The sequence below is a fragment of the Myxocyprinus asiaticus genome, chromosome 24 (genome assembly GCF_019703515.2).
Source record: "Myxocyprinus asiaticus isolate MX2 ecotype Aquarium Trade chromosome 24, UBuf_Myxa_2, whole genome shotgun sequence".
NCBI lineage: Eukaryota > Metazoa > Chordata > Actinopteri > Cypriniformes > Catostomidae > Myxocyprinus > Myxocyprinus asiaticus.
In genome coordinates, this window is record NC_059367.1 from 33,308,197 (window position 1) to 33,333,143 (window position 24,947).

Genomic DNA, 24,947 nt, shown 5'->3' on the forward strand with positions numbered 1-24,947 from the left:
AATCTGAAAAATAATAGCATTAGATAAGAGCAACGAGGGCACCCTTATGAAAAAGGCCAGGTTTAGTGTAGTGGAAGTCAATACAGAACTATATTTTTACTGTGGATCTAAGTGAAAAACATAGGAGAAAGAAAACCCCTCTCTGACAGCAATCTGCTTTGAAAAACAGTAACTTCTATTCCCATAGCTCACTTGCAAATTATCACTTGTGTCCACTAGCCGGAACCTACAGAGGAAGACATAGAGAAGAACCCTGAGCTGAAAAAGCTTCAGATATACGGGGCTGGACCTAAAATGATGGGTCTTGGTCTTGTAGCTCGAGACAAGACGAGGAAGAAAGGTATGTGCCTGCAGACTTGATACATATACGTTTTAGTGGTAGGAAGAAATTAAATTGATTGCTGAATTAAAAATAAATTATTAAATATATAATGTCTTTTATAAAAGTGACAATTAAATGTTTAGAAGGTTATATAGTATTTGCAAGAATAATGATATTTAAAACAAATTAATGCACGATGTTAATTCAGGTGCATGTATTTACTTTTATGGCATATTTTAGGACATTTTTTTTCTGACAATAACAAAAACATCCTTGTCACCCTTTTATATCAACACATTAATAAAGTCATTAAAATAAGTTAGCAATCTGAACATTTAGGTACTGTTACTTGTTAAATCGACATATGCAAATTGAGCATAAGTAAATTATTAATAAAATGTCATTACAGGGGCATTTCTTTCACTTTGGTAGTATTTTTGCCCCAAGCCCTGGTTCATTTCTGACTCTGATGTGAACAAATGAGACCTCTTTCACCAGATGAACTGCAGACAGTGCCACAGACGGTAATAGTGCGGGAAAATGCTGTCTGTGCATCTGTTAAGGAGGAAACGGGAGAGACACCAGTCACAAAATTAGAGCCAGACATTCCCCCGCCACCCCCAAACCTCATTGTCAAGGAGGACGTTGACGATGACAAAAGTCACATTGGCGATCTTAATGACAGTGGAGATGAGCCTTGCACTAAGATGACCATGAGGCTCAGACGCAACCAAAGTAACCCACAGTTTGTAAGTATGAAAGGCAGGGGCATTGTTCCTCATTTCAATTGCAAAATAAATGGACCTTTTTTATGCTAAAAATCTTTACCAACATTATAAATGCACACACACACACACACACACACACACACACACAAAAAAAAAAAAGAGTATAGCACAACAGTGTAGGAAATGTCCTCTTCAAAATTAAGAGAGAAACTAAATAAATGTTCACCTCTTTCCAATCCTAAACCCAGCAGACTGAAAGGGTACTGATCCAGATATTAGTTCATCACATTTAGCTTTTTTCCCAATAAATATTTTTAAATATACCAGAACTGTCTATTTTGCACATGGTAACAGAATTGTCTATCAGGTGGACTCATTTGTATGTCGGATGTGTGGACGCGGAGACGAGGATGAGAAGTTGCTGCTCTGTGATGGTTGCGACGATAATTACCACACGTTCTGCCTGATACCTCCACTCACGGAACCACCCAAGGGCAACTGGCGCTGTCCTAAATGCATAGCAGAGGTGAGAAAGACAAGAAGACAATAATTGTGTTATGTAATGTTTATTCTACAGGATTACATTATATTGAGAAGATCAGTTATGCACATTAAAAAATAATTAAAAACATGACTACAACAGCAGAGCTCTTTCAGTCAGCTCTGTCTATGTGTTGTTTGTGGAGTTTAAAATTAAGTGACTATTGAGCTGTTTTATTGCTTCATGAGTAATGTGTAATACATAAATACTGAAGTGTGGGCTGACTTGTATTTCTTGGTGTAGTGATTAAACGTAAATGTATGTGTTCTCTGTGTAGGAGTGTAAAAAGCCTGCAGAGGCGTTTGGTTTTGAGCAGGCCACACGGGAGTATACGTTGCAGAGCTTCGGTGAGATGGCCGATACCTTCAAAGCAGACTACTTCAACATGCCTGTCCACGTGAGTGTTTTACCTGCCCTTAGTCAATCTTGAGACCCAACAGAAATGTATTATTCTATTTGGCACTTAATTGTGGTACATGTACAGGTTTCAACAATAAATATTTTTTTTCTGCTGTTCCAGTTTGGCCAGTTATTCAGATATTTTCTTTCCCTGCCAATATCTTCACTGGCCCCACCACAAAAATGATAATTGTTAATTTTGTTAACATATTTTGGTGGCAGAACTATTTATTTTTCATTCATAAAAAAATAAAAAATAAAAATTACAATTTATTAGGATATTAATTTGCAATAAGAGCTAGAAAATATGCAACTAAATCGACTAACTTTCAAGACTAATACAAATTAAATTTTTAATAATAATATTAATTCAATATTATAGCAACGAATAAAACGTGGTCAACAAATATAAGATGTAAAGGTCGACCGAAAGTGGATTTTGCTAATACCGATTACTAAGGTGGTGGAAAAGGCTGATAACCGATTAATCGACTGATAGTTTTTTAAATTGATTTATAGATTGTTTAAAAAACAAGACATAGATGCTGCAAAAGTCCTAAAAAAAATTAAAAAAAAAAAAAGCCCAAAAAATCCCAAAACACACAAGGGGGTTTTATTTAAGTATTTACCAAATTAAGCTTTTTATAGCCTATATATTCACCAGATGAGGTTTAATGAGGAATAAGGTGTATATTATTCACAAGATATGAAGTTGGAGACACAATGTATGTGCTGACGGAGCATCCATATAGTCACTATTTTTTTTTATTTATTTTTTTTGCAAGCCCTGTCTTCAATTTAGGAAACTTGATCATATAATCAAAATAAAAAATATGCACTGAAGTGATGATAAAAATATGGATGAATTTTGTCAATGATGAAAGATTTAGATGCAGCGAATCCCCACATCATTGTTATTTCACCTCTAGAGGCCACTGTTATACTGTAGACACCAAGCCGCTCTTAGGAACACGGAGGAATTAAAAAAAAATATTTTTTGCAGATAACTGATAGTTCAAAAAAGCAACTATCGCCACAGATTAATTGGTCAAACTGATATATTGGTTTATTCTAATAAGATGTTGTAGGAATGCAGCCTGAAAGTTCAGACAACTGACCCACAACACTCTCAGACTGGTAAATCGTATTGTTGAGCTGCTGTGTGTTTGGGCCTTTGCTCATTTTCGTGTGTTTTCAGATGGTGCCGACAGAGCTTGTGGAGAAGGAGTTCTGGAGGTTGGTTAGTAGTATTGAAGAGGACGTAACCGTAGAGTATGGTGCAGACATTCACTCTAAAGAGTTTGGTAGTGGTTTTCCTGTCAACAACGGCAAGAGACACTTGACAAATGAGGAAGAGGTTTGCTATTGCTCGTTTGTTGGTGACTTCTTTCCTTTTTGTTCTTACATATTTTCAGGCCATAAGAACAGGGGTCATTTAACTTCTCATTGTAGGAATATGCACGCAGCAGCTGGAATCTGAACGTTATGCCAGTGTTGGAACAGTCAGTATTGTGCCACATCAATGCAGATATCTCAGGCATGAAGGTGCCATGGCTGTATGTGGGGATGGTGTTCTCTGCTTTCTGCTGGCACATCGAGGACCACTGGAGTTACTCCATCAACTATTTACACTGGTAATGTTCTCATTTTAACCAAACTAAAATTAACAACCAGAGATATCTTAGGAGAAGTGACAACCACATTTAGCTGCTGTGTGCGCATGGTCATATTGCTTTATATACACTTAATTATTGTATGATACAACTGCATATTTTTTTGGTTTGCTTTAATAGATCTTTGGTGTATTTGAAAAGTTTTTCCAAAAATATCTTGCCTCCATGTCTTTTTCTTTAATAGAAGCAACCTTTTTTCTTATAATGCAGTGGTTTACCTCACATTTTCATCCAGGAAAGATTTAAAATGTTTAATTAAAAATTAAGATCAAACTTCTGCTCTGTACCATTAAGACTCTGAAACACACCATTTGAAAAAAGATGAATTGCTTATATTAAAACAAGCTGATTTCACATGGTCTCTCTGTTTTAGGGGTGAGCCCAAAACGTGGTATGGTGTGCCGTCATCAGCTGCAGAGAAGTTAGAGGAGGTGATGAAGAAACTTACACCTGAACTGTTTGAGTTCCAGCCAGACCTGCTCCACCAGCTAGTCACCATCATGAACCCAAATATACTCATGGCTCATGGAGTGCCGGTCCGTAAAACTCATACGCTATTAACATGTAATGTAGCCTAGAAGAAACACCCTCTGAAATGGAGTTTCTATGAAGGCTTTGTGATTTCTTTGTTTGACTTTGTTCATTTCACATTTGATTGACAGGTTGTACGGACCAATCAGTGTGCTGGGGAGTTTGTCATCACTTTTCCACGAGCCTATCACAGCGGATTTAATCAGGGATATAATTTTGCTGAAGCTGTCAACTTCTGCACTGCAGACTGGGTAAATACACCAAACCCCCTTACACTTTCAGATCTCTAGTCACTATGTAAGGCAGTGTGACAGCTTGTGCTTTCTCTCCTCCTCAGCTGCCCACTGGGCGATCTTGTGTTGAGCATTATCGGCGGCTGAGGCGCTACTGTGTGTTTTCTCATGAGGAACTGACCTGCAAGATGGCGGCCTGCCCAGAGAAGCTGGATCTGAACCTGGCAGCCGCAACGCACAGGGAAATGTTCATCATTGTACAGGAGGAGAGGAAACTACGCAAAAGCCTGCTGGAAAGGGTGAGAGAGGGAAATAAGTTTAAAGATGGGGGAAAACATTGGGTCAAGATGGTTGACATGGTAAGTGGCTGCAAAAAATGTTGATAGCAGGATTTAGGATAGGCCTGATTAAAAAATGGTGGAGTTGGACTAGTAGCATTGCAGCTAGTGCAGGTGTCTCTAACGCATTGAGCTGTTGTGCTCTGGCAGATGACGTAGGTTCAAGTCTTACCTGCGACATATCCCAATGCCATCCATGTTTTCTCTACAGTCTCGGTCAATAAAATGTGAAATAAGCCCCAAAAAATTAATAAATAATAAATAAAAAAGTAAAATGCAATTATGAATCAAATATGTGCCCATGAGAATTTGTACATCAGTTCAACCATCAACAATCCTACCAGTGATCATATTGTCACTGCCCCCTAATAACTATAGTCTTGACCCAAACAAAATAGGTATCGTTTTAAAGCTTAGGAGCTGTGTTCTTTGAAATTTGAAGACAAATCAGAAGTGTTCCATTATGATAATTGATTAATAATTTTGCACTGCACATATTATTGCAATCGGTAAAAACATAGAATACAACCAGCCTATTTGTTTTACTCGCAGACAAAAATAGGATTCAGATTGTTGCAACTTGAGGGGAAAGTCATCCAAATATGGGCAGAGAGAATTGTTCACTCTAATTACACATGGCCACCAGGAGATGGGGCTAAGTGCATGACAGACTGAATGACGGCCCAAATTACACAGCATGGAACTGAATGATATCTCGTTACTCATGCCTGCATGCTTTGAAGAGTGAGCATACCTTTAGTCATTGTTGTATTTGCATGTGTAATTAGTTCCTATGTACAATTTCTTTTTTTTTATTTGTTTGGAGTGGCTTTTGGACACTTGGAGATGCTTTTGGACACTAGAATAAATTATATTTTTAATGCTATAACTTTTGATTGCTTTGTCAAATCAACACAAAATTGTACTTGGTTACAGGTGACATGATTGGGAACAAAAGTTTTTCGGAGCCACCGTATTTATACCCAGTGATATAATTTTAGATATATAAAGATATAATCTTTTTTTTTTTTTTCGCAGTTTCTTAGGCTGAGAGTCTCATAATTTCTAATAATCTATATCATCAAAAAATGTAAAAGGTTTTCTTTAACCTCTTCAAGTGTTAGAACACCTACATTTCAGATCAGTATAATGTGATGGAAGGTGATAGAGGGGAAAACATTTTTCTAGTACTTGCTACCATCCATTGGAATAAAATAAGACTTTTTGCTTGAAAATAGAGGACACAGAACTGAAATGGCATGGCAAGATTTATATATTTAAACAAAAAAAAACATTTATCATAAAATTGTAAACATATACAATGTTATTTATTAATTATTGCAATCATTTCTTAAAATATAGGGGGTTATATGTAAAATGAGAATTTAAATTTGAGTGTGACAAATATCAGGCGGCAGCCCAAAAATCCTGCAGAGAATAAGAGGTTAAAATTATACCAAACAATTTACCCTCATTGGTTTTTTTGTAGAGTTATAAGCCTTTAATTTTAGGCATGCCGCTGAAACAGGAATTTTTTTTTTTTTTTTTTTTTTTTTTAACCTTCAGAGTTTAAAGGGTTAGCTTGTTAATGTGTTTGAAGTTTAACTGACACTTGCTTGCAATTCATACCATTTATACATAATAAAATATAGAACATTTATAAACACATTTTACTACTGTAAATTGGCGTAAAATGGTGCACATATCCAATTAATTGACAATGAAATTCAGTATAGTCATGTCTTTTTGAATGCTGAATGGCTGTATGTTGTACTGTGCTATCGTCTCTCAGGGCATTAAGGAAGCTGAAAGGGAAGCATTTGAATTACTGCCTGATGATGAGAGGCAGTGTGACAAGTGTAAGACCACCTGCTTCCTGTCGGCCCTGGCATGCTCGAACTGCCAGGAACGCCTCGTCTGCTTGTACCATGCCCAGGACCTCTGCTCCTGCCCAACTGAAAAACTCTATCTCAGGTGAACCAATACTGTGTGTAATGTGCACCCATTTGCTCACTTAAAATGTTCTTAGTTAAGATGTTTTCTGTGGGAAGTATAATTTCTGTCCCTCTTCTGTACAGGTATCGCTATACTCTGGATGAGCTCTTGGCCATGCTGCATCGGCTGAAAGTTCGTGCTGAATCATTTGATTCATGGGCCAACCGAGTGAAGGAAGCCCTTGAGCAGGAAGAAGGCAACAAAATAGGTAATGGCATTCCCTTGCACACTATCATGATCCCTGCATTTGTGAACTGTTCTCTTATGAGCCCTTTTTAGTAAATGCCACTTTGATTACACAACTTTTGTTATTCATAATGAAAAGAAATCATCCACGAAAGACCAAATGCATGATTTTAAGAAACATCTTTTCTCATTAGGCATTAAAGATCTGGAGGTATTGAAAGCAGAGGCAGCAGAGAAGAAGTTCCCTAATAATGAGCTGCTCCGGCGCCTAAACACTGTCCTCACAGACATACACAAATGTGAGAGCAGCAGCACTGAGCTCCTCAGCAACAGCCAGAGCAGCAGAATGAGTCTGGAGGAGCTGAGGACTCTGGTGGAGACCATGCAGAACCTGCCTTGTGTTATGACACAGCTGGAGGAGGTGCAGGTAGGGAAGAGGAGAGATTATTACTTTAATACATTTTGTCCTAACCAGGTGAAGCAAAATCCTCTCAACCTGTTTTTTGCCTAACTAGCCATGACATGACGACACATTTTGTTATTCCCTTGGTTTATTTTTGTCCCGTAGCACTAGGTAGCCCCACCCAGAGTGAAATCTCATTGGTCCAAAATCCCTCACCACATTTTAAGCATCAAAAATTTGCAGCATTTTCACTTTCAGTGTGGCTAGTTAAAATCCAACCACTCCTCCTCCTCTTCCAGGCTTTGTTACAGAAGATAGAGGAGTTTAATTCCCGTGCACAAGCTCTGGTCAACAGCACCAAGGGCGAGTGGAAGCAAGACACTCCTTTACCTGCAGCTGCAGAGATCCAGGCCCTGCTGGAAGAGGGAGCCTCTTTGCTGGTTGTTGCCCCAGCATGTGAGCTCCTCAGCGGGCTGCAGGAGCAGGGACACTGGCTGGGAGAGGTCAGGCGGACGTTGGGGCCAGAGGGGGGTGAGGTGACTCTGGCTGTGCTGAGGAACTTGATGGAGGCGGGTTGTAACGTACCGCAGAGTTTGTCAGTGGAGACTGCCATGGCTGAACTGCAAGAGCTGCTGACTATAGCAGAGCGCTGGGAGGAGAAGGCCCAGATATGTCTGGAGGACAGGTGAGATGATTAAAGAGAGAGGGACGGAATACTGGAAACCCTGGTAATACAGTTTCCCATCTCCCAATCTCATGACCTCTTTGTCTTCCACTCTCTATTTCTTTTTCTGTGTGAGCAGGCAGAAACATAATCTCTCAACGCTGGAGGCCATTGTGAACGAGGCCCAGCTCATACCAGTGCAGCTACCCAACATCCTGTCCCTGCAGGCCTGCCTGAGCCGAGCCCGTGCTTGGGTCACTGACCTAGAGGAAATCCAGGTAAGAACAACTAAATAATCAAGTCTATCTATTATGATCAATTAGAATTATTACTCATGAGTAGCTGACACAAACTATTTTAAAGAGCATTTTTCAAATTCTTTTTCATGCAGCTTATTATAGCCTCTTATTAATTGAGATACTACATAGAATATTTATTCTTGAAAATTCTTTATAAACATGAAAGTTAGAAATGTAAAACGCTTTTGTGTATTTGTTGATACTACTGAATTGTTGACAAACAACAACACAAGATATACTGTATGTTAAGCCCCATTCACACTGCCAGCGGCATTGTCACTTGGTGTTGCTACTGGCCACACTAGTGTTATTGGTGGGCTGCACAACTGGCCATAGTAGCATTTGAAATCCTCATTACAGATGATTCTGCCAAAAAACTAAGATATCATACTAAATTGACAAGGAATCAGTTCTCTTGACCCTAAAAATAAACATTTTCCATTGGAGAACGTTTAATATAATCTGCAGAAGTGCTTAATGTACCATATCATGAAACAAGACGAACGTCAAATCAATATATGAATCAAACTCACTCAGAATGACAAGTTTTTCCACAAATCATTTTATATGCCAACATCCATGTATGTGGTTAAAGACAAATGATATAGAACAGTTAAATCGCTCATGGAAACTTAACTTCTTGTCTGCATTTGTCTCCAGTATCTCACACTCTCAGCAGACGGGTGATGTGAGCTCCACTGTCTTCACTGTCATTGGTAGTCGCTCGTGAGTGTCGCTTATCATTTGCATGTTGAAATTTTCTCAACTTGTCACTCTCCAAGGCGATCTCTATCGCCAATGGCTGCTGCAGCTCGTGTTTCCAGAAGTTGCTGTGCTCTCATTGAAAATGAATGGGATTGTGTCACGTGATGCCGCTGGCGGTGTGAACGGGGCTTTAAATATATAGTAGAAGCTTCTGAATTGTCTTCAGATCAACCATAAACCATACTTCCATTAACCTTAAATGAATCCCAGACAACTCCCTTTAAAAAATATCTAAGTGCAGTTACTTGGTGTGCACCTCATGAAGATGGCTTGTACACTAATCAAATGAAACAAACTTTATAGTCAATCAAAAATGTTCCTCTAGTGTGAAAGTGACATCTGTATTACATGTCTCTGTCTCTGTGCAGAATGGTGAGCACTACCCGTGTCTGGATGATCTGGAGGGTTTGGTGGCCATTGGGCGTGACCTGCCTGTAAAGATGGAGGAGCTGAAGCAGTTGGAGCTGCAAGTGGCCAGTGCTCACTCCTGGAGAGAGAAGGCCAGCAAAACCTTCCTGAAGAAAAACAGCCAGCACAGTCTCCTGGAGGTGAGGAGACTGTTGGTTCTATGGGGTCATTCAGACAGAACTATTTAATTTTTTTGTGCTAAATAAAGCTAGACGCAATGCACAGTGCACGTTTTCACTCATGTTTACACAAGTCAAATTGGCTTCACAGACTCACCATTGCGTTGTCATTTTAGATATGTTTTTTATTATTATTATTCCTGTTAAACCAAAGGAACAAAACCCCCTTTTTATTTCTGTATAGTGTTATAATCAAGGTATGAAATTAACTTTTTTGTCCACCAGCCAAAGTGGCGGGTGAATGCCCAATTTTACCAGCCACTTCGATTTTTTTACCAGTCACTATTATATATATATTAGCATACTCTAATATTTCGTTGGACCGCCTTTAGCTTTGATTACGGCACGCATTCGTTGTGGCATTGCTTTGACAACCTCATGCAATGTCACAACATTTATTTCCATCCAGAGATGCATTAATTTTTGGCTGAGATCTTGTATTGATGACGGGAGAGTCGAACCACTCCGTTAAATTCTTCTTCAGCACATCCCAAAGACTTTCAATGGGGTTAAGGTCAGGACTCTGTGGTGGCCAATTAATGTGTAAAAATTATTCCTCATGCTCCCTGAACCACTCTTTCACAATTTGAGCCCGATGAATCTCGGCATTGTCATCCTGGAATATGCCCGTGCTGTCAGGGAAGAAAAAAACATTAATGGGATTACCTGGTCATTCAGTACATTCAGGTAGTCAGCTGACTTAATTTTCTTTCCGCATAACGTTGCTGAGCCTAGACCTGACCAATTGAAGCAACCCCAGATCATAACACTGCCTCTGCTTGTACAGTGGGCACTGTGCATGACGGGTGCATCGCTTCCCTTCTGACCCTGACGTGCCCATCGCTTTTGGAATAGAGTAAATCGGGATTCATTTGGAATAGAGTAAATCGGGATTCCTTTTTCCATTGCTCCATAGTCCAATCTTTATACTCCCTAGCAAATTGAAGTAATTTTTTTTCCAATTAGCCTCACTAACAAGTGGCTTTCTTGTGGCCACACATCTGTTTAGTCCCAATCCTGTAAGTTCTCGTCTCATTGTGGAAATGCTCTTACTTTCACTATTGAACATAGCCGTGAGTTCTACTGTAGATTTTTTACGACGTGACTTCAAGCATTTTAGTGATCTCCGATCACGATCATTCAAGATTTTTTTCTGATCACATTTCTTCCGCGAAGCTGACGGTTCACCACTATCCTTCCAGGTTTTAATGCGTTGGACGGTTCTTAACCCAATTCCAGTGATTTCAGCAATCTCCTTAGTTGTTTTCTTTGCTTGATGCAGGCCAATAATTTGCCCCTTCTGAAACAGTATCTTTTCCACGACCACGAGATACGTCTTCCGACATGGTTGTTTAAGAAATGAGAAGCTACACACTGCATCAGCTGGGGTTAAAAGGATTGTTGCCAGCTGAAACATATTAATCACTGCAATAATGTCCAATTATAGACTCTTAAGGATCTGCTTTATTAATAATCTACTTTATTTTTTTGGCCAGGCAGTGTGTGTATATACAGTTGAAGTCAGAACTTTACATATACTTAGGTTGAAGTCATTAAAACTCATTTTTTAACCACTCCACAGATTTCATATTAGCAAACTATAGTTTTGGCAAGTCGTTTAGGACATCTACTTTGTGCATGACATGAGTAATTTTTCCAACATTTGTTTACAGACAGATTGTTTCACTTTTAATTGACTATCACAATTCCAGTTGGTCAGGAGTTTACATACACCAAGTTAACTGTGCCTTTAAGCAGCTTGGAAAATTCCAGAAAATGATGTCATGCCTAATTTAGCTTCTGATAGGCTAAATGGAGTCAATTGGAGGTGTACCTGGGGATGTAATTTGAGGTCTACCTTCAAACTCAGTGCCTCGTTGCTTGACATCATGGGAAAATCAAAAGAACCTTGCAAGCCGAAGAACATCATCCCAAATGTGAAGCACGGGGGTGGCAGCATGTTGTGGGGGTGCTTTGCTGCAGGAGGGACTGGTGCACTTCAAAAAATAGATGGCATCATGAGGAAGGAAAATTATGTGGATACATTGAAGCAACATCTCAACACATCAGCCATGAAGTTAAAGCTCGGTTGCAAATGGGTCTTCCAAATGGACAATGACCCCAAGCATACCTCCAAAGTTGTGGCAAAATGGCTTAAGGACAACAAAGTCAAGGTATTGGAGTGGCCATCACAAAGCCCTGACCTCAATCCGATAGAAAATTTGTGGGCAGAACTGAAAAAGCATGTGTGAGCAAGGAAGCCTACAAACCTGACTCAGTTACACCAGTTCTGTCTGGAGGAATGGGCCAAAATTCCAGCAACTTATTGTGAGAAGCTTGTGGAAGGCTACCCAAAATGTTTGACCCAAAGAAAACTATTTAAAGGCAATGATACTAAATACTAACAAAGTGTATGTAAACTTCTGACCCACTGGGAATGTGATGAAAGAAATAAAAGCTGAAATAAATAATTCTCTCTACTATTATTCTAACATTTCACATTCTTAAAATAGTGATCCTAACTGACCTAAGACAGGGAATGTTTTCTACGATTAAATGTCAGGAATTGTGAAAAACTGTGTTTAAATGTATTTGGCTAAAGTGTATGTAAACTTCTGACTTCAACTGTATATACAGTTGTGCTCAAAAGTTTGCATATCCTTGGAGAATTGGAAATATATGTACAATTTTTAAAGAAAACATGAGTGAGCAGGCAAAACACATTTCTTTTATTTCTTATGGGATTCATATTCAACTGTAGGTTATAACAGAATGGCACAATCATAAAACAAAACATGGCAACAAAGAAAAAAATTGAAATGACCCCTGTTCAAAAGCCTGCATACCCTTAGTTCTTTATACTGTGTATTGCCCCCTTTAGCATCAATGACAGCGTGCAGTCTTTTGTAATAGTTGTCTATGAGGCCCCAAATTCTTGCAGGTGGTATAGCTGCCCATTCGTCTTGGCAAAATGCCTCCAGGTCATGCAAAGTCTTTGGTCGTTTTGCATGAACTGCACGTTTGAGATCTCCCCAGAGTGGCTTGATGATATTAAGGTCAGGAGACTGTGATGGCCACTCCAGAACCTTCACCTTTTTCTGCTGTAACCGCTGGAGGGTCAACTTGGCCTTGTGCTTAGGGTCATTGTCGTGCTGGAATGTTCAAGAGCGTCCCATGCGCAGCTTTCGTGCAGAAGAATGCAAATTGTCTGCCAGTATTTTCTGATAACATGCTGCATTCATCTTGCCATCAATTTTCACAAGATTCCCCATGCCTTTAGAGCTCACACACCACCAAAACATCAGTGAGCCACCACCATGCTTCACAGTGGGGATGGTATTCTTTTCACTATAGGCCTTGTTGACCCCTCTCCAAACATAGCGCTTATGGTTGTGACCATAAAGCTCTATTTTGGTCTCATCACTCCAAATTACAGTGTGCCAGAAGCTGTGAGGCGTGTCAAGGTGTTGTCGGGCATATTGTAACCAGGCTTTTTTGTGGCATTGGCGCAGTAAAGGCTTCTTTCTGGCAACTCGACCATGCAGCTAATTTTTGTTCAAGTATCGTTGTATTGTGCTCCTTGAAACAACCACACCGTCTTTTTCCAGAGGTTACCTTTGGGTTTTTCTTTGTATCCCGAACAATTCTTCTGGCAGTTGTGGCTGGAATCTTTCTTGGTCTACCTGACCTTGGCTTGTCATCAAGAGATCCCAGAATTTTCCACTTCTTAATAAGTGATTGAACAGTACTGACTGGCATTTTCAAGGCTTTGGATATCTTTTTATATGCTTTTCCATCTTTATAAAGTTCCATTACCTTGTTACGCAGGTCTTTTGACAGTTCTTTTCTGCTCCCCGTGGCTCAGTATCTAGCCTGCTCAGTGCATCCACGTGAGAGCTAACAAACTCATTGACTATTAATACACAGACACTTAATTGCAATTTAAAAAGCCACAGGTGTGGGAAATTAACCTTTAATTGCCATTTAAACTTGTGTGTGTCACCTTGTGTGTCTGTAACAAGGCCAAACATTCAAGGGTATGTAAACTTTTGATCAGGTCCATTTGGGTGATTTCTGTTATCATTATGATTTTAAAAAGGAGCCAAACAACTGTGATAATAAATGGCTTCATATGATCACTATCCTTAAAAGATGATGCATGATCAGTCATATTTTCAAAATCAATGCCAAAATTTCACAATTTCTGCCAGGGTATGCAAACTTTTTAGCACAACTGTATATATATATATATATACAGTACTGTGCAAAAGTTTTAGGCACTTGTGAAAAATGTTGCATAGTGAGGACGTCATCAAAAATAATGACATAAATAGTTTTCATTTATCAATTAACATCATACAAAGTCCAGTAAACATAACAAAAGCTAAACCAATATTCGGTGTGACCACCTTTGCCTTTAAAACAACACCAATTCTTCTAGGTACACCTAGTACCTTGAAGAATTCACCACAGTTCTTCTATCTATTTTAGGCTGTCTCAATTGCTTCTCTCTCTTTATGTAATCTCAGACTAACACGATGTTCAGTGGGGGGCTCTGTAGGGACCATGACATCTAATCTTTTCTATTTGCAAAAGTAATGATTGGGAGTCTAACATTTATATTCCCTATTGACACACTAAAGCTGAAGATATATTTAACCATCTTAAGACAAATGCTTTTGTGAAACATCTTATGTGCCTAAGACTTTTGCACAGTACTCTGTGTGTGTGTGTGTGTGTGTGTGTGTATAATTATATATATATATATATATATATATATATATATATATATATATATATATATATATATATATATATATATATATATATATGAATTATGGCATTTTAAATTATAATATAATATATGTAATATATCATTTTAACAATGTTACTTTAGAATATAAAATATAACATATAATACCAAGCTATAATTATTATAATAATGATCATTTTGCAACATTCAAATGGAAGAGTAGACAGGCATAGAAGAGAAACTTCTTGTATGCCACATACACACAGCATCTAAATACGGTTGTCAGTTCACCTTTTAGTGTTTAATCCTGTTCTCTACACACACAGTTCGATAAAATACGGGAGTGACAACCGCATTCTATAATCTAATTAACTCCCGAAAAATTCAGGTAGTGACAGTCCACGTAGTGTTTACAGAACCGAACTGAACAACTAGTTAATATTAATGACATGATCAATGGAGCGTGAGAGATGTGTCCAGTGCCGGCGCTAGCTATAGGCAGACTAGGCAATTGCCTAGGGCCTCCGCATTGTCAGGGGGCCTCCAAAAGATGTGTACTTGGTAATCAGTTAGGGCGGTGTGTGATAAGTTTAATTTCTTGAAAAATCTACAACTATTATCAGCGTTGCAACAAATAACATGTAAAATGAGTCTGATGTCTACTAATCTCCGGTGCTCAAACTTAAGTGCATGGTCATGGACGTGTTTTCATGGTCGAGGTAATGTCTCTGCGCTGTGCGTGCAGCCACGCTCGAGTCGAGATCCAAATTTTATCCACTGCACACAAAAAAACAAGAGCAGCAGAAACTGAGAGGCGATCGCATTAAAAGCAAGATATTATTCTGTTTGCCCGCAATTCTGTGAGTATCTAGATGCTTGACTAACAAAGAACAAGCTTAAAGATGGTGAGCTTTTGACTCAAACACTGAATTCAGCGTCTTTCTTAAAGAAACACCATGCAATGCATTCCTCTAATAGGATATTCATATTAATGGCTAATGGATAAGTTGTTTTCAGTGGTCTATTCTTAAACCAGTACAATAAATGTTAACAATTATTAATTTTTTTTAATGTATTATATTAGTGTTTATTAAAAAGCAGGAAATAAAAAAGCATATTCTTTGTGTTGGCGTTTTAGAAATGGCTATAATGTATCGTAACATGAATATTACTAGTAATAAAAGTAGGTCATTATATCAAAATGTGTTATGGGTATGGGATTGATTATTTTGCAATCCCTTATGTTTTATTTGATGTACTTGTAAAACAAAGTCTCAGACAGCTTGCCTATAGAATATTCACAGACCATTCACGGCAAGCATGATGCATATTACAGCAAAAATGGCAAGAACTGGCAGAAAATCCATTAGTTTATCCACCGATTAGTCTGCACAGGCCCTAAGTCGAACACACCTATTGTAACATCAGTTAGGCTAACTGTGTAAACAACTCCGAAGTGAAACTGATGTTTTCATTACTGCACTAACATAACGCATTCTTTTAGTTTCCAAATCAGAAATATGTTTTGTGAGGGGAGGGGAGCCTCCAAAATAAAAATTGTCTAGGGCCTCTTTATGTTTAGAACCAGCCCTGGATGTGTCCGTCTTCTCCTGGTGCAAATCACACTTACAGAGGTGTGTGTGTCATCTCTCATTAATTTTTTCCAGTCTATCACTCAATAGTTTCTCTCATCAGCCCTGTGGTCTTGGGTTAACAGGTACATTACTGAAGAGACTATTTGATTATAGTCCAGCACGAGCACGCATGCTCTTTAACAGCAGCCATTTAGGCCTGCGTGAACAAAAGACGGTGATTCTGTTAACGCCAGCTAACTAAACATTGCCGGATGATAATACATCTGTGGTGCGTTATTTCTTTGCTCAAAAATAGCAAATACAAAACGGGTTAAGCTGGTGGCATACATGTGTCTTGTTCACAGGTGTAAGATGCTGCACAATTGCTATGGTTATCACTTGTCAATCATCGTAATTGCGGGAGTCAGTCCTGTGTTCCATACATATACATGGAATGAAAAAATAGGGGACTCATTTCCGCTTTTCTGTCGTCTGTTCTTCAAAATATAATCAAGTGTGCTTCTTCAAACACGCGTTTTTGTGTAAAATGGCATTTTTTGTCAAATGTCACTCTGAGATGTCTACATGTCACCTGCCACTGAGCTAATTTCCTACCCCGGTTATAATGGATAATGCCATCCAGACCTCCAGAGGGTGCTGCTTGCTTGCACAGTGCTGACATAAGCGCTGAATGCAGACTATTTATATTTTAAAATGCAGCCTTTTAAGGTTTAGTAATTGCGCAAGGCCATATTGCGATTTCAATCTTAATTCAATTAATCAGGCAGTATTAATGGATATCATGTTGTGCTTAAATGGTCAATACGTGTTTGAGTCTGGCTTATCATTTGCAGATCCCATTTCCATTATGTCCTATCCTATCTATACAAGCCCTATTAATAAAAATGGCTAAAGGGCAAAGAACTGAAATTGCTTTGTTTGTTTGTTTTTCAAAAGAGGATGTGTATTTGACTATAAGGGGCTCTTTGTTTCTCTTTGTTTGCAGGTGTTGTGTCCGTGTGTGGAGAAGAGCAAGAAGAGGGAGGAGAACTCATTGGGCACAGAGTCAGACTCTGATGTCAATGTGTTAGGCCTTACTGCTCAGGACCTCAGAGACCCAGGAGCTATCGTGAGTTTGTTAAAACTGAACTGTCTTATGTTTAATCTTTTCATCGGGTCCTTGTCATTGTGTACATATTTCATATTTGCATTTTGTTTCTGATATTTTAGATTCTGAGCCTTTTTTCTCTCAATCACTTTCTAATTGAACTTTATCAAAGGTTTGGCATGTTTGTGTGGCTTATTTCCTCTTTACCAGGTGATTGCATTCAAAGAGGGAGAGTGTCTGGAGAAAGAGGCCCTCCTCCGCTTGCAGCAGGTCAATTTAGCTAAACCTGGCCTGGAAAAAGGATTGAGGGATGATCAGAATGACAAAAAGACAGAAAGGAGATGGAGTGACTCCATGGAGACAGATACACCCCTCAATTCAGCCGGCCCCAAACTGCAAAATGGTAGTTCCTCCCCTTCCCTTACCGCTCACCAATCAGTGTGCATGTGCGGTGGCCCACCCCGCCCCTTGCTTCACCGGTGCCACTTGTGCAAAGACTGGTTCCACGGAGACTGTGTACCCTTTCCACCACTGCTAGGCTCCTCTGACATGCAGCTAACCAAACCCCTCTGCTGGTGGGACTGGAATACACGTTTCCTCTGCCCACGATGCCAAAGGTCCCGTCGGCCAAGACTGGAAACTATTCTAGCCCTGCTGGTGGCGCTGCAGAGATTACCTGTGCGGCTGCCAGAGGGAGAGGCATTACAGTGTTTAACAGAGAGAGCCATCAACTGGCAGGGCCGAGCCAAACAGGCACTGGACACTCCAGAAGTGCAGGGGGCGCTAGAGACACTGCTTCAATTGAAGGAGGAAATGCAGAGTATTAAAGAGGAAGAACCAGAGCAGAAAAAGAAATGGAATGGCGATACTGTAATTGTGCTGTCTGACTCGGAGGAAACAGAAGATGGTGTTATCGATCTGACAGAGGATGTAAATTCCCCTAAAAAGAGTGAAGAGAAGGTTGCAAATGGTACACAGGTAAGGAGGTGCAGTTGTGATGTTTTGTATAATTAGGAATACAACCGCTCTGTTCCAGACCCTAGTGAGCTGTCTAGTTGTCTACTGGCTAGGTAGGCAGCTGTCCTCTGAGACAGCATCCTATCTGAAATGCAATCTCATTTGGAACGCTCTACATAAGCAACAACTATGTGCTGCTCATAAGGTCAGGGAGAACCTGGTTTTCTCAAATCAGGCTGAATGATTCATTAGCAATTTGATCTGAATCAAAATTATTTTTTTAAAATCAAGGTGGATTTTTGGAAGTAAAAGGATCAATTTGATTTATCTTGTTTTAGAAACAACACTGCATAAGATATTTATGTTTTTCAGAGAATGTATTTTTAACATGTGTATTTTGTCTTACTGTACTGGCAGAGTTTTTATAGTCAAAACAAGTGAAAAAATCTACCAGTGCTGAAGAAGTAATCCAAAGTATTTAGAATACGTTACTGACCTTGTGTAATCTAACGGAACATGTTACAAATTACATTTTATAGCATGTATTCTGTAATCTGTAGTGGAATACATTTCAAAAGTTACCCTCCCAACCCTGGTCGCAGCACACCTTTGAAGCCTTAAAATGCTTCCTAGGTTTTAGAACAGTGCGAATTCACACAGGCAGCCTATTAAATAGAAAACCAAGTGTTTTGTATGTGCATAATGGTTTTGCTTGCCTATGTAAAACTTAATTTTGTCTTCCTGTGCAGTCTGGCTATAAGAATGGAATCACAAGGAAGCCAAGCCCTCATGACTTCACAGGTTAGTTCTTTCAGTCATTGATCAACCTTCCTGATGTGAGTTGGAATCAAGCTGTTTAAAATGGCTTTGCTGCTATTTATAACCTCTATATAGTATTTTTTTCTACCTCTTGGCTGTTCTCTCTTGTCAGGGTTGGAGTCTCTTCTGTCATTTGTGCCATGTCTTAAAGGGCCGGTGATCGAGCTGACCCCGTCCACCAGAACACAGCTGGAGGAGCTTCAGCTAGAGGGAGACCTGCTGGAGGTCATGCTCGATCAAACACACACCATTTACCGGCTCCTACAGGCATCATCACAGCCACCTCAAGATGCCCTGCACACACTCATAGAGGTGAGGGAGGGGATTTTCCGGTTGACATATTGAAAATATGTTATCACGATTCCTCTAGGTTGTTGATATTCTCTTGAAATAGTTCAAGACACAAAGTAGTAGGACTGTTAATTTAACATGCTAATTTAGTGTGATTTATTCTGTAAAGAATAATTCATTAAAAAATTAACACCACTTATCATGCCCCCTGACATGTACAAACATTTCTTAATAAAAGTACTTCTTACCATCGAAGCATTTCAGGCTTGAAGTACATGTAACTTTGTGTATTTACAAGCAGCGTCAACAGGGGCAGTCAGCGCGTCTAAACAAATCTCACAAGCAGCGCAGCTTCAGAATGAGAGCCGGTCACACTGGATGCATTCTTGACAGCTTGGCGAAACTTTGCTGCCAGTATGTAGGGTCTTAAGACACAATTTACAAAATGTCAACTACTTTTAACTTGACAAAGCATCTTAAAAATGGGGCATTTATAGCCCTGTTTGGACGGGATTAGTTTTATGTGGGGACATGGGTAATGTAATAATTAACAGAGCTTCTCAGTGATTTTAATCCCGTGTGAATCAGTCATGTAAGTTATTTTTCCAGACTTTTCCCAGACTGTGCATTCCTGTGCCGGTATAAATTACAGCGTGCTTTTACCTACCATAAAATGGCCAGTAAAAATAACCCCTGGTTATACTAATCCTGTGCGAATTGACTTGCTGTTTGGACTGATGCATGTTTTTCTCAAGCATTTTATGCTGTCGAGTGTTTATTGACCCATGTAAAAGAGAAAAAAACATTTGAGCCCCACGTTTCTAAACACATTTTCCGGAGGCACAAATGAAATTACATAATGTGAAGGGATTGTCCACATTTTTAACCCTTTCAGACCTGATTTTTTTCCGACTGAGCAAAATAAATTTGTACCCAGTTGATATTTACAATATAGAAGAATGTAATATAGGATTACGGGCTCGCTATGTCACCAGTTTTGTTGTATTTAGCCATATATTCCAATACATTTATTCTATTAATCACAGATACAGTAAATTATCATGTTTAATATTTCCTGCATAATCAGTGGTGGAAAAAGTACTCAGTTTCCACACTTAAGTAAAAGTACAGAGACCACACAAATTTATTACTTAAGTAAAAGTCATCCATTAAAATACTAAAGTAAAAGTAAAAAGTACCTGGTTTTAAAAATACTTAAGAAAAATAAAAAAGTAAAAATAAATACTGCAAATTCAAATCCTGTTCATGTTGTTGTTATTTTTAAAGCCTAATAATTGAGTCTCTTACAGGTAATATTGAATACAATAAGTGATAGTTCAGTGTAAGTAAAGCTTAGTCGCTGGTGGATAAGGACAGGGCATTTTATTCTGAAAATAAGCTTATGGTCCATGGAAACTACCATGAACAGCATATAATTAATTCAAAATAATATTATATTAAATAATAATAATAAAATTAATATTAATATTAAATAATTCTTAGTTGAAGCTATCCTTTTAAAAATGGTTACTACACTACAAGCTATTAACAAAAGGGCCTAACTACACTGAATTCTTATCTTTATTAAAAAAATCTATAACTATCAGTATGAGACAGCATTTTAAGAGATAATGTTAACACTAGAGGTCGACCAATAGTGGATTTTGCCGATAACGATATCTAAAGTGGTGGGAAAGGCCGATAACCGATTAATTGGCAGATAGTTAAAATCATAGAATGTCAATTATAGAATGTCAAAAACACTTCTTATTCTTTCCTTATATGACGGCACAGACAAAAGAGTACTAAATGAATAAAATCCCAGATACAGTTTATTGTTCAACCAAAATAACCAGAAAAATTAAGATTTGGTGCATAACGCTGGACTTTTATGTATAACCAAGCCCGAAACACACCGGGGACTCTTATTTTGAAATGATGAAAAAACTATTGGCATCTACTGCCATAGATTTTTGCCAATAACGATAGTTCCAAAAAGCAACTATCGGCACAGATTAATCGGTAAAACTGATAAATCAGTCTACCTCTAGTAAACACCCATGTAAATAAATGAGTTGAAAACAGTGGTGAACAGCTGAATTTAACTAACTATTCAGCAACAAATAAGTAGCAAGTAGACGTAAAAAATAGGGTATTCGGTGTGAAACTCAAATTAATCGTCCTTTAATACGGTTCATGTAAATGAATCCTCCGCAAAAAAACGATTCACTAAAATGAATCAAATTTCCCAATGCCTCATATTAGAGGAAGAGGACGGTTTAGGAGAGCTTCATATACATGTATCGTCCAAACGAACCTATTCATCAAATGAATCGGACTTTTTAAAGATTCAGAGAGAGCGGTTTAGCAGAGAACGTTTGATCCGTCGTCTTGAAAACTGTGCACATAAACAAGTGTTCATATAGGTAAACGCGTCAGGAAAATGTTCAAATTCTGGGACATTTTGGGAATGGAATTTTATTTTTCCAGGACAGACGGCCAAAAACCGGGATGATCCTGGGAAATCATGAACTCGATATGAGCGCTCTTTACAGCAGGCAGACATAAGCACACACCATGTGAGTTTGAAAGCAGCACCTACTGTCATTATTCCACAGCATCTTAGAAGAGTCCTCCATTGTTTCGGTGTTCCTTCTATACTCTGGCTTGTATACAGCGGTGAATAAATTTAGACCTTAAAGTTTGTACACAGCTAGGGTAAATTGCATCTTATTTGTGCGTTTGGAAGTGTATTTAAGCTTATTTTGGTTTAGGCATTTGCTGAAGTCCTTCATAATAGGGCGCTGAGTGTCTGTGTGCTCGCACTGGCTGCTATCAATCAAACTCACTGCGCTCTGTTTATTAGCTGCTCACTGCTCTCTTTTTGCAAATAATGAAACAAACTTTTTTTCATGCAGGTAACGAGTATTGAGAGGCTCTGCATCAGAATAAAAAGTATTTATTTGGCTAAAAAATTTAAAGTAAAAATTGCAACAAATTTAAATACTCAAAGTAAAAATTCTGGCGACACGATAGAGGGAATTCCCTGCATTTTGAAAGTGAAACATCTGGGAATAATTAAAATTGTGCTCAGTCCCCGCAATCCCGCTCTATTGAACTAACATTCGTTATTGAGATTTTAATCAGGCTACTAGTCCGGTCAGGAAAGTAAAATTTTCTTTAACTTGCCCATTTAAAATTCCACTTGTCCCAGACAAGCGGACAAGTATAATGTCACAGTAATGCAATATATGTAAATCTGAATATCTATCAATCTATTGATATATTTTATTAAAAATGTATTTTACAAAATGTTATTCTGTATACAGTATCACTAAATAAAGCAGCTATGTATATTGCTGCCCTTTTATGGGCCCCTCCATAATCAGACTCGACTGATTTTGTGTTTGTGTGTGCGGCAGATTGAACTGCAGGAGCAAAGAAACTCAGGTCGTGGCAACAAGTCAAAGGACTCCAAGAGGAAGAGGAAGAGCCAGAAAATTGATGGAGAGCCGAAATCCACAGATGCTTCTGAATGCAAGAAAACGAGACCTGTCAATCCCACACCCCCACAGATCCACACAGAGGTACTCAGTCTTCTCTCAACCCATATAAAAAAAATTGGGGGGACTTTTGATATACCTTGGTTTCAGCTTTGCATGTAATGTTTGCCCAGTAATCCTAATTGATTTGCTCAAAGACAGATAAGTGAGTGCTAGCCACAGTAGGATTACCTCTTGCGTGTTTGTTGGCAGAAGCTTCTGTTTGGTCCAAATGTAATTGTATGATGTGGCCCGCTACAATTTTATTTGAATTTCTCACACTTCTGCCGCCAAGCTTAACAAAATTCCCAGAAAGTGGGTGGGGGACGAACTTGGAAACATCTAAAGTTTAATGGTTGCTACGGCCCTGTCTTAACCATGTTTTGTTTGTGAAAACTTTATCAAAGGCTTATGATCAGAAACAAACACTCCCTCTTCTCTCTTGCAGATCTTGTGATGTTGCCCTGAAGCTGTGGAGGGGAAAATGGTGGATGAGATGAGAACCACAGACAGACAAATGCAGGACTTAGGCTCATCCTCCCCACCTAATAAGCTCACAAATTAATTGTCCTTTTCAACCCATCAAATGGTCGCTCCCCACCTTCATACTAAACTGCACTCCTCAATGTGTTTTTTCTTTGCATTTTTTAACACCCATAATCCTGAATGGTGCACTTGTGCACAAATGCAGGGCACGGATCTCTGTTCTCTTAGAGGAGGGATAAAATGAGATTTGCCCTGCGGTTAAGCTGTCTGTCTTAACAGTTTAAGTGTACCAAACTGTGCTTCTCACAGTCGAATACCGTGTGCTGCATAATACGACTTGTCCAGGTATACACACACATTTGACGGCCTGGCAGCGAGGGGACATTTAACAGGACACTGGCATTGCTGCCAAGTCAATACCTGTATTCTTTTGTACCGAGTCTCGTGTTTTGTTCAGGGAGACTCTACATTGTGAATAAATTAGTACAATATTTTGAAAGTGTGATGGATAAACAAAGGCATTTATGTTCTGGTGCTACTTTCCTAAGATAAGTTACTGCATAGTCCTCTCTTTTCCTCTGAGTTTTGCTTTATTCATTGTCATTTTCTTTCAGTGCTTCTGTTGTCTCTTTTAAGCTATCTGCTCTGTACCCCTCTTCCTTTACACAGAACTGTGCAAAACCTCACTTTAACACTATCTCCATCTTATTTTTTCGCTGGGGTTCTAATAATTCTATTATTATTATTATTATTATTATTGGTATTGCGATTGCAGACACGCATTGTCGTGAGTTTGTGTATAAACATTTTCATTTCAATGTTGCCTTTGTTTCTTTTCACTCTTGTTAGAGAATAAAAGTTTAGAATTGTTTTAGGAAGCCATTGGTGTGGTTACATCCTTGATCTATTTCATTGGGGTCAAATTTTAAACATGGTAGCTCAGCAGTTCACAGTCTGGGCTGATATACTGGACACTATTAGGAACACTACACTAATACTGGGTAGTGCTTCCCATTGCTCTCAAAACAGCCTCAATTCTTCGTGGCATGAATTCCACAAGATGTTGGAAACATTCCTTTGAGATTCTGGTCCATGTTGACATAATTGCATCACACAATTTCTGCAGATTTGTCAGCTGCACATTCATGCTGCGAATCTCCCATTCTACCACATCCCAAAGGGGTTCTATTGGATTTATCATGCTGGAAGTAGCCATTAGAAGATGAGTAAATTGTGACCATGATGGGATGCACATGGTCAGCAAAAATACTCAGGCTGTGGCATTCAAGCAATGATTAATTGGTATTATTGGGTCCAAATTGTGCCACATTCCCCACACCATTACACTACAGGCTCAACTTTCTGTTCTTGGCTGACAAAAGTGGAACCCGATGTGGTCTTCTGCTGTTGTATCCCATCTGCCTCGAGGTTCGATGTGTTGTGCATTCTGAGATGCTACTCTTCTCACTACAATTGTACAGAGTGGTTATCTGAGCCTTTCTATCAGCTCGAACCAGTCTGGCCATTCTCCATTGACCTCTCTCATCAACCAGGCTTTTCCATCTGCAGAACTGCTCTTTTCCAACTCTAGAAACTCTAGTGAGTGAGCATCCCAGAAGATCAGCAGTTACATAAATATTCAAAAGCTCCCGACCCGTATCGAAATGATTTTATACATTGCATTATACGATTGGCTGATTATATAATCGAATAAGTAGGTGTACAGTTGTTCCTTATAAAGTGCTCAGTAAGT

The 24,947-nt window shown here is 38.9% G+C and overlaps 1 protein-coding gene across 2 annotated transcripts in view; it reads left to right on the plus strand.

Moving 5' to 3' along the window:
• Positions 1 to 24,012, plus strand: part of kdm5c (lysine (K)-specific demethylase 5C) — a 34,586-nt gene extending 10,574 nt beyond the window's left edge. For both annotated transcript variants that reach the window (XM_051652805.1, XM_051652806.1), the window contains 21 exons: positions 220 to 340; positions 821 to 1,071; positions 1,418 to 1,576; positions 1,869 to 1,988; positions 3,189 to 3,347; positions 3,443 to 3,624; positions 4,037 to 4,199; positions 4,326 to 4,445; positions 4,532 to 4,726; positions 6,558 to 6,739; positions 6,844 to 6,968; positions 7,141 to 7,373; positions 7,649 to 8,034; positions 8,153 to 8,291; positions 9,446 to 9,625; positions 16,998 to 17,120; positions 17,310 to 18,077; positions 18,806 to 18,857; positions 18,988 to 19,187; positions 22,589 to 22,753; positions 23,157 to 24,012. In XM_051652805.1, the coding sequence (XP_051508765.1) occupies positions 220 to 340; positions 821 to 1,071; positions 1,418 to 1,576; positions 1,869 to 1,988; positions 3,189 to 3,347; positions 3,443 to 3,624; positions 4,037 to 4,199; positions 4,326 to 4,445; positions 4,532 to 4,726; positions 6,558 to 6,739; positions 6,844 to 6,968; positions 7,141 to 7,373; positions 7,649 to 8,034; positions 8,153 to 8,291; positions 9,446 to 9,625; positions 16,998 to 17,120; positions 17,310 to 18,077; positions 18,806 to 18,857; positions 18,988 to 19,187; positions 22,589 to 22,753; positions 23,157 to 23,165 (4,032 nt within the window). In that variant the 3' untranslated portion in view covers positions 23,166 to 24,012. The remainder of the gene's footprint in view (positions 1 to 219; positions 341 to 820; positions 1,072 to 1,417; positions 1,577 to 1,868; positions 1,989 to 3,188; positions 3,348 to 3,442; positions 3,625 to 4,036; positions 4,200 to 4,325; positions 4,446 to 4,531; positions 4,727 to 6,557; positions 6,740 to 6,843; positions 6,969 to 7,140; positions 7,374 to 7,648; positions 8,035 to 8,152; positions 8,292 to 9,445; positions 9,626 to 16,997; positions 17,121 to 17,309; positions 18,078 to 18,805; positions 18,858 to 18,987; positions 19,188 to 22,588; positions 22,754 to 23,156) is intronic.
• The last annotated feature ends 935 nt before the right edge of the window (positions 24,013 to 24,947 follow it).